The 10,784-nt window shown below is 37.8% G+C and overlaps 1 protein-coding gene across 1 annotated transcript in view; it reads right to left on the reverse strand.

Annotated features, from left to right (window-relative positions):
- The window catches only part of kmt2cb (lysine (K)-specific methyltransferase 2Cb), a 132,141-nt gene extending 122,441 nt beyond the window's left edge, over positions 1 to 9,700 (reverse strand). Inside the window, exons 1-2 of the mRNA XM_016464556.1 lie at positions 9,006 to 9,700; positions 5,789 to 5,971 (exon numbers count right to left, since the gene is read on the reverse strand). Of these exons, the coding sequence (XP_016320042.1) occupies positions 5,789 to 5,970 (182 nt within the window). The 5' untranslated portion in view covers position 5,971; positions 9,006 to 9,700. The remainder of the gene's footprint in view (positions 1 to 5,788; positions 5,972 to 9,005) is intronic.
- Between the last annotated feature and the right edge of the window lie 1,084 nt (positions 9,701 to 10,784).

Below are 10,784 nucleotides of genomic sequence, written 5' to 3' on the forward strand. Positions count from 1 at the left end.
GTTTTTGCAAAATACTCGATAATGTCAAATCGCACATCGTTAAAACAACAATTACGATATTATCGCAGACGATATATATCGCACACCCCTAGTTAGAACACAGTAATGCATGGCCCATTTAGACGTGCTCGGCACCCAACCCCCAAGCCCAGAGACCTATAACTTATCCCCATGATCCCACCATAGAATGAAAGAGAAAAGTAGAAAGTAGAGCCAACACAGGATTACGGTATAAATCCTGGAGTGGAGTTTTATGGAATGGATTTCAAATGTGATGCAAACAGACCCAATGGTTACCTTCAAAAATATGCGATCAAATTCAATCGAACCCTTAGAGACCCACTAAACTGAAGATGTAGGCTAAAGCAAGCAACAAAAGGGACTGTAAAACAACAAACTGAAGAATTATTTTATTAGCTGTGTTTGCCAAGGCAAGCAGCACTATTGCTATCATTAACAATTAAGGATTTCAACCAACATATAATGCTAAATATTAAATGTGTAATCTGTCAAGCACTGTTTGTGATACAGACTTGAATGACACCTCAAACCACGTGGCTTGATGAGGAGAGGAATGCCGTTATTTTTCTAAGCATTCAGACTTCTTGGCAGATGATAAGATGGGTGAAAAAAACCCAGATTACATTGAATGGAATATCATACTTGGGTTTGGATCTGTTGTCTTGGGCTAGTAAGCAACCACAACACTGCGAACCTACAGCCTCAAATTACCTTAGCAACCGCATAGCAACCACCCACAACACCCCTAGCATCATGGTTGCAGCTTTTCCACAGGAAAGGTAAGGTACTATTAATTTCATATTGACTTTGATTTTTGTAGGAAATTTAACCCAATTCTTAATATATTACAAAACCATGAATTGTAATGTCTAATAAGCGTTCAATTAAATACTTCACAAAGGTCATGTTTTCGTCAAGAATTGATGACATTCAGGTCACTGAGATATGATTTTCTGTAGAAATGCTTTGAAAAAATATGCATAGTAAAAAAAAAAAAAAATTACAAACAAAAATATACAAATAAACCCAACTTTACAAATAATTTACAATTTACAATTTTTTTTTAAATTAGGAAGTTGATGGACATCAAGCAAAAGTCCTGGCATCTTTACATCATGAAAGACTTAAAGGGATAGTTCACCCAAAAAAGAAAATTACCCCATAATTTACTCACCCTCAAGCCATCCTAGGTGTATATGACATTCTTCTTTCAGACCAATACAGTTGGAGTTATATTAAAAATGTCCTGGTAATGGCAGTGAATGGGTGGTGATATTCAATAGAAATCCAGTAAACTGTGCACATCCATCATAAAAAGTACCTCACATGGCTCCAGGGGGTTAATAAAGGCCTCCTGAAGTGAATCAATACGTTTTTGTAAGAAAAATATCCATATTTAAAATGTTATAAACCGTAATGTCTAGCTTCCGCTAACTGTCGTGCGTGCGTTCATGAGAGTGGTGTTCCAGCGGATGACATAGGCGTAGCATAAGCTCCTGTGAGAATATGCTAGTCTCGCGAGAACCAACGTTTGTTTACAGGAGCAAAGGAAAACCAGTCTCTTGGCTTATATCGAAATCCTCTGACATTTTCCTTTACAAATCCTCGTTTTGTACTTCTAATTTGTGACCAGAGTTTTGTTTTGCTCTCTCCGTTGCGCTTCCACATTCGTCACTTCTCACCGGAGCTTACGCTACGCTACATCCTACATCATCCGCTGGAATGCCACTCTCTCGTGAACGCGCGCACGACAGTTAGCGGAAGCTAGAGATTACAGTTTATAAAGTTCTAAATATGGATATTTTTCTTTCAAAAACTTATCAATTCTCTTCAGGAGGCCTTTATTTACCCCCGGAGCCATGTGGGACACTTTTTTATGATGGATGGGTGCAGTTTATTGGACTTCTATTGGACTATTGAATAATACCACCCATTCACTGCTATTGTAAAGCTTGGAAGAGCCAGGACATTTTTTAATATAACTCCGATTGCATTCATCTGAAAGAAGAAAGTCATATACACCTAGGATGGCTTGAGGGTGAGTAAATAATGGATTAATTTACATTTTTGGGTGAACTATCCCTTTAAGTTTTACAAGACTCTTATATTTGAATATTTGGTATGATATGCATTTAAATGTTGATGTTAAATAGCTGATATAAGCAGAGCTGCAAATTCTATATTATGAATTCAATATATTAATTAATTCTATATTACACTACCATTCAAAAGTTTGGGGTATGTAATTTTTTTTTTTACATATATAAATGTATTATGTTACAAAAGATTTCAATTTCAATATCTATTTTTTTTTTTTTAAGTATCATGGTTTCCAAAAAATTAAGCAGCAAAATTGTTAACATTAATATTAATTAGAAATGTTTCTTGTGCACCAAATCAGCATATCAGAATGATTTCTGAGGGATCATGTGACACTAAAGACTAATGATGAGAAGAGTAAGGATGCAGAAAATTCAGCTTTGCATCACAGGAATAAATTACATTTTAAAATGTATTAAAATAAAAATAATTAAAAAAAAACGGTTATTTTAAATGTTAATAATATTTTACAATATTACAGTTTTATTGTACTTTTTATCAAATAAATGCAGCCTTGGTGAGCATAAGAGACTTCTTTCAAAAACATTTCTGACCCCAAACATTTGAAAGGTAGTAAAGGCCAAGTTGTGATGTTGTGCAACCATAAACAATCAACCGTTATCATAAGCGGACCATTATAAAGCTCTACCACTAATAATGCCTTCTGAAGACGCAAAAATCTACACTCAGAAAAAAATGTGCAAAAATTGTAGTAATATATACATACTTTAATGGTACCATTATGAACCCTTTAGGGTCAAAGAAGGTGCAAAGGTACAATTTTTGCAGTTTTTTTTTAAGAGTGTAGTTATATCAACTGTTTTACACGAGTACAAGAGCACATTAATAGTTTTAGATATTTGAAAGGTAGTTAGTAGGTACTCTTGGATGGTTCTTCTTTTGAAGAAGATGATTTTGTGAGATCTATTAATGAAAAGCACCTTGCACTAAACCGTTCCCAGTCGCAGACACTACCATCACACCTTACACACTCATAGTAAGCTCCAAAGCTGGCAGAGGCACCTGCGCTTTTCACTTCAAAGACTCCTATATAATTAATCCCCTCAGGAAAAATGCCTCCCCTCCATTTAGATGGCTATCCGAGTCAAGAAAGATGCACATACTCTTCCCAAATGCAGATGTGAAACAGAGGAAGTCTGCCAGGATGACTGTTCAATAACCGCTCCTGTACATTCAATGGGTTCTGGTGAGCCTAAACTCCCTCCTCTCTGGATTACGCTGCCAGTCAGGTAAATTCTAAAAAGGTGCTTCTCGTTAGAGGAACTCTTTGTGTTCTATGGGTAAATAGCCGAAGGGCCCTGAGGGGTTAATTGAACGCACTGTCATTCAAAGCAGCCTGTCAGAGAGACACATCAGAGCCAGTGAGAAGGTCTCTACTGTCAAGAGCCCATGAAGCTAAATTGGTCAAACGCATTGCTTGTCGCATAGGAGCAAGGCTTATCATTAGTCCACGAATCAAATTTTTGCATCATGTCAACACTGGCCATGAGCAGTGCATCAAAACTAGAATGTTCCCAGTATTGATCAACAAAGATGGTGGCGTGACTAGACTTGTGCCGGTATTCGGTGATGCGATATATCCCGGTAATGAGTATGCACGATATTGTTATCGTGGGCACTTCTAAATACCGTGAATAATTATATTTTACAAATTATTCATATAGCTGCAAGCAGCAATTGCTGGGCCAAGCACTCCAGTGGCAAAATGAGGAGCTAAGCATGGCATGGAGCATCAGACCAAATGCAATAATGAGTAATAAAAGCAATTTTAGGATGATTGTAATTGAAATGGCTGAAAAATCATAAATACAACCACTAGTAATATGATTAAATGGCTTATCACTTTTGACCAACAAGTGGCGCTGTAATGAAATCCTTTTGGTGTGTTCTGTGTGAGGTGATATTGACACACACAAAGTTTGTTGTCATTATGTCAAAGCTTTGCAGAGATAAAGCCTCAGAGTCATTTTGGCATCATGCCTTAAATTTGTAGTGGCACTGTACGAAAACGGTTTTGTCTATTGACACGAAATCCATAACTTTTTGTCAGCACAGTCTGAAGATGATTTGACTCGATTTTGGTGAAAATTGGACCAACGAGTGGCGAGGAGTTAAAAAAAGTAGGTTTTCAACATAAATCAAAATGGCGGACAGGAAGTTCAGCTTACTCTGGCATATTTGGTAGCAAATGTAGCTATTGCTCATTGTGAATGTTAATGCATTAACTAAGGTTAACTAATGAGGTCTTATTGTAAAGTGATACCTATTGGTCTTTATAGTTCTTTTGCACTTTAATCTGTGTAAAACTTTTAATTTTATACATTTTTCTGTATTGCTTTATTGCATTTAAATGTTGTTATTTTTGTTATAAGAAAAAAAGTTATTAAACCTGTTATACTGTATTATGACAGCACTTTTTTTTTAAACTAAATTTCAATATCGTGATAATACCGTATACCATGACAAAAGCATTAGCAATTAATCGCAACATGAAAATTTGATACCGGCATATCCCTAGGCGTGACACTGTGCACCCTATTTCACTTTCTGTTCGCGATGTCTGCACTGCTAACCCTTCCACGTTATTTTTAGCATGCATCTAAAAGGAAATCATTTTATAGGCATGTGCAGATACTGAAAATGTGGCTAATACTGATTAGCTACATTTTTAAATAAATACTAAAAACTAAAATCGATTTAAAGGCTCTAAATTTTGACATTAATATGTTGACTTGAAATAACTTTTGACCATTACACCAAAGGCAATTTGTGATGTTTCTGTTCTGAACTACTCATTGAAATCATTTGCCTTTTAAACATTCATGTTTAGAGAGTTAAAGATACAGTAACAATAACAAAATTATGTGCAAAATTGTTTTGAACAGAAAACAGTAGGGCTGCACGATAAATCGCATGCGATATTTCATATATGAACGTGGTTTTGCGCAGCTTGTCAGTGAACAACGGCTCTGTGTAGTAAATGCTGCTCCATGTGAAAGCACGCACGTGATGGAGATTTACCGCTGATTACAGAAGCGGCTTTACTGACAAGATGCACATTAAATATCGCATGCGATTTACCGTGCAGCCCTAGAAAACAACACATTATTTTACACCAATGGACATCCATTTTAAAATAAAATGGGAAATAAATTTGCTGAAGTCCAACCACAAACACGCAACTGATTGGTCTGTTGTTGGTGAACATTTTGAGGTGACATGCAGCTTTCATGTCATCAATGTTGACAGCCTCAAGTTTACGTTGCTTCCAGCTTAGACATAGGCTGATGATACACGGGGCAACTTTTTGAGCAATGTTGCCGGGCAACTTTTTTTGAGCAGTGTTGCTTGGGTACTTTCTCACTGAAAATAGGTAACACATTTCTATCTGGATACTTAAGATTGGTCATGGGCCCTGTGTATCACCTGGTTGCCCATAACCAAAGTTGCCCAGCAATATTGCTCAAAAAGTTGCCCCATGTATCATCAGCCATAGAGTTTGACCAATAGGATTAATTTCATAAGAATATATATTACTAATACCATTCTTCACTTTTAAGACCAATAATCCTCATTTTTTTAAAGACATTTAGACTTCCAATTTTAATCAATAATGACAGCAATTTCGAAGTTTAATTGAACTTACTTCTTTCTCTGTCTGGGCACAGACTGAAGCGGTGTTGCTGTGGATAACACGTCCTTACGAGGGCGGCCCCGGGGCCGCTTATCTGTGGGGGCCGGACTTCCAGTGGGAGTGGCCCCAGAGCTGCTAGGTGGCGGCGAGGATCCTTTGTCAGAGGGGTCTAGACTTTTCTCCTCTGATGACATTCTGTGAGAAAAATTATGTACAAGTAATATATTAGTTTCACAAAAATAATGTCACAAAATGCTACATTTCCAGGAAAGCTTACAACGCGGCAAGTTTTAAAACACAACATTCTCCAACCAGTGAGGTTTTAATTCTATTTTTATTAAACACTGGTAACGCCAGAGGAGAAAATAATCCCCGAGCTTAATACTAAAATATTTGAATAAGCTCATATGATTTGCTCATAATACGGAGTCCAACTCTCAACTGAACCACCATGAAAATTAGTCAAAATAAGTGTTAGCACACTTTATTAATTCCAATATAAACAATCCTCACAATGCTGTTTAGTTGTTACATTTGATACCAGAGCAAAAACCAACACACTTAAAATTTTTCAGATTTTTTAAAAGGAAGTTCAGTTCTTGAAATGATGGGATATCGATCTATAAATTAATCTATCTATAAATAATCATTTTTATCTTGTGACATATTAGCACAGCATGATGTACATGGGTCTCTATGCTCCAATAAAGAGTAAACACAACGCAGTTGTAGGTGACAGACCAAGTTTCGGTCATGTTTTTGTATTCTTTCTGAATGTTGTGCACATTGTTAGTCGCTGCTCTGCTGGATCCCCAGTGCTGACCCTTGCGCCTGCTCTGCGTGGTGCTTCTGCCAACGGGATGCTGTCTTTTCCGGGAACTACGTGGGATCCCTCCCTGGGCTGCTCTCATTGTATCCTGCCTTGAGTAAACAATTAGACCTCACATGGTTGAGTTAAGCCTTCAATGAGGCTGTGTGCATTGCCATTAGTGCATACGTACACAATGTCTGTGGTAGCGGTTTAAAGACCTCATGAAATGACTTGGCGAAAGCATTTTTCTTTCGTGTTGATTTCCTACTGAAACAGGAAGCTGGGGAGAACGAATCGAAGAAACTATCTCCTAGTTTTAAACAGCCAGAAGGCTTTAGTTTACATCACAGCTGAGACGCATGAGCTGCTACATGCTATTGCTAGAAAAAGGCTATATTGGGGTAGGGACATTATCATTCTAGAGAGCATTTGATTGGATAAACATTTGTTTACGCCCCTGAGTGCAAGATGACTCATCAACATTTTCAGTTCTTTTTCACAGAATAAAAAAACTGCATACATCCGCTGCATTTAGTTTGTCAACTTAAAATGAATTAGACATGAACTAAAAAGTCGCAAAACTCCAATTCTGATTTCATGAGGTCTTTAACAGGAAAAAATATCAGCATATGGACCTGACGTATAATGACAAGGGCTTAAAGTAGGGCTGCACGATAAACCGCATGCGATATTTAATGCGCATCTTGTCAGAAAGCCGGTTCTGTAATCAGCGGATCGCATGCGATTTATCGTGCAGCCCTAGTTTAAAGGTGTCTTTTAAAACTATTCTAACACAATACATCTGCAGAGTTCATAGCAAACATCAGTCCGTGGTTAACATCTGCATCAGCCTTGCAAGTGCAAAGGATTTCCAAACCTCTCAAGAGGTATTAAAAATACATTAAAAAAACTAAAGTTATTTGTAAATGTTACAAAAGGATACAGACCTTTGAATCTTTCCCTCTATTCACTCTGCATGTACAGAATAATGCTGCTTCATAATTATCATTAACCTCAATGGATTCATTTTACGACAATTAGTTACATTTTTGCATCTCTACATGCAATTTAAAGTTTTCACTTAAGTTTTAGTCAGATGTCATGACAGACATTGATCATAAACAGGTTTTTCTAACACAACATGGTAGCAGCACCAGCTAATGCATTCACATGTACATTATATTTGTGTTTAAAATGCATTAATGTATATTTGTGTATCTTTGCCGTCTACATTTGATACTGCTGCGATTTTGTACCTGCATTTCCCATTGGGCTCAAGAACAATCTACATAAACTCTACAAAACTAAATGTACTTGATGTGGTAACATCTAACCTAAATGGTTAAATTCAAGTAAAAAGTTAATAATATAATACTCAAATCAACTTAACTTAACAATAGGGTTAGATCAGTAAAAAGAAATGGATTCTTAACCACACAACACATTTAGGCCTACTGTTTGTACCCTAATTTCACCCTAAATGAGGTTCAATAAAGACCTATCTATCCATCTAGCTATGCCATTTGGATCTCTAATGTCTCCATCTATCTATGAAATGATGAAGTAGCATTCAATCAGCCATGTATACAGGACTTCTTTTGAAGTTAACTAGAGAGTGGGTCAGTCAAATGCATGAATACTTTTGAACACTATACATAAGGTTCGTACAATGCATACCTCACAAAAAGATATACTGGAAATGATTTGATATCACAACACATGCAAGAACCAGAGGGACAGCCTTGGTGAAACAACAGAAGCACACAAAGCAAGTGCTTCTTCACGTGAGGGGGGCATGTCCAGCTTTTTGCCTTTGTTCAGTTGTCTCCAGAGCTCTGTGTTTCAAAACCTTATGTACGCAGGGTGCCAATAATACCGTCATGCCATGAAATACTCCAACGTTTTCCATACTTAATACTTTTTATAAAACGGGAAAAACAAGAAGAAGCCTGCTACTCTGAAGGAGAGAGTCGGATTTGAACTCTTTAGGGAGTCCAAAGGTTAACGCCAAGTATCTCTGCTCTCCAAAGACGCAGCATTTATGATGATAATCGCATGCTAAGTGGTGTGAGAGTGGAAATATAACTGTAAATGCGCAAGCAAGGCTATAAGTGGATACAGTAGAGGCCTTGCAAGCCCGGCTGATTAACTTGTGAACGTTACTCAAGCCTGGAGTCGCCTATCCAAGCGGAATCATATAACGGCCCATTAAAGGCAGTGGACACTAAAGATGCAGGGCGTTTTTAGCCGTACTTTTATGGTTTTTATAGTAAATAAGGAGGTTAGCAAGAATATAAGATGAAGAACAGCTGCACACTCGGTCGAAATGAAGTGTTCGCGTGCAGAAAGGCGACAAAAGCGCTCGCAAATGATGGCGAGAAACACACACAACACACTCGTCGATCGATATTTACTTACCTCTTCGACCCTAGCAATTTTTATTTATTTCCTTCATGACATGAACCGTCATATACGTGACTTATAGTACTTTTGTTTAGTGTTTGTGGCGCTGGGGGGGTTGGGGAGGAATACACCACTATTCCTCAGGAAAATAAGCCAGCGTGACAAAGCGATATCTTCTGCGATTCTGTACACGTATTCCAGTAAAATCCACTTTTATGTGCGGAAAATCTGCAATGTGTAATCCATAGGCAGAAAGCACCCGCTTTCCTTCGGTTTGAACGGATCACTTTTCTTTATTCCGCTTCATCCCACATCGCCAAATCCTCGCGGGTTAACGTTACATCCCTCATCCGAAAACAAGCCATACCGACCGCTTTCTGAGCTCCTGCGAGGCGATGACAGGAGCCGAGCCCTGGCCACATTCGGGAAAATACAGCCCAAAATATCCTCGAATGAGAGAAAACCGAAAGCAGATTTCGCTTTCAAGCTTTCAATCCTGACGATTTCGATCAGCTCGCGGAGCAAGCTGCAATTTCGAGCAATAGGCTATTTATTAACGCTAAACACGTCGAGATGATCTACTTTCCTGGGTATTCACAATTTGTACAAGCGAAAAACGATTATTAGACGCGACTGTAGAACGGAGAATAACGTAAAACGTTACATTTCTGCATTGGTACAAATATTAAAGTTGTAGCTTTGACTCCATGGTAGCCATATTTGAGTGTAACCGAATCACGCCCTGCGAGCGACACCATGATAAATAGTGCCACAGCATTAAACACGGCACTCAGAGGAACGACACCTTCTCATTTAGAAGTGAATGCCGTTATCCTTCATAATAAGACTAGAGTGTATTTTTAAATCACATAATGGCGGTTTCACAAACGCCAGTGCAAAATAAAAATAATATAAACTGACCCTGCGGAGTGATACGTTGGAGCGCTCAGCAGGTGAGGCGACTTTTTTTTCACGCACAGAATTTCTGCAAAACGCGGAACGGATTCTCGTAGAAGAACCAATCGGCCGGTCTTCAGTCTCCATCCAGGCCAGGAGGTCATGTGGTTGTGTTCCATTGACTTTAAAGGGATACTCCACCCCAAAATAAATTTTGTTGTCATTAATCACTTACCCACATGTCATTCCAAACCCGTAAAAGCTTCGTTTCGTCTTCGGAACACAATTTAAGATATTTTGGATGAAAACCGGAGGCTTGTGACTCCCATAGACTGTCGTTATTTTTGTTTTCTTCGTGTACAGAAAGTATTCTCGTCTCTTCATAACGTTACAGTTGAAACACTGATGGCAGATGGACTATTCTGATGATGCTTTTCATACTTTTCTGGACCTTGAAAGTGTATTTTACTTGGCAGTCTATGGGACAGTCACAAGCCTCCCGGTTTTCAGCATTTGTAAATTGCTCAATAACAAGTTACCTGGAAGATTAAACTCTGGCTACCTGAGAACGAATTTATAGTTCAGGGTAAATTTCCTGCATGATTACAGTTTTGGGAATATTTCAAAATATACTTTCAAAAGAACACTGAGATAAAGCACAAGTCAGGAGATAAACACATATAAACACATTTTAAATTATGATTAAAAAGACTAAAAAGAGGCTGGTGGACATTTTAAATGTGCAAGTAAGTCTTTAGCGCAAAAATTGGTCATAATTACCTATGACAACAAAATTAGAAGCATTCTAGGCTGGAAAAGAGCAAAAACACTCCTTTAAATCCACAATGAGTTTTATTCTTATATATTGTCCTTGTATATAAATAAATAGGCATATAT

The sequence above is a fragment of the Sinocyclocheilus anshuiensis genome, unplaced genomic scaffold (genome assembly GCF_001515605.1).
Source record: "Sinocyclocheilus anshuiensis isolate Anshui unplaced genomic scaffold, SAMN03320099.WGS_v1.1 scaffold524, whole genome shotgun sequence".
Classification (NCBI taxonomy): domain Eukaryota; kingdom Metazoa; phylum Chordata; class Actinopteri; order Cypriniformes; family Cyprinidae; genus Sinocyclocheilus; species Sinocyclocheilus anshuiensis.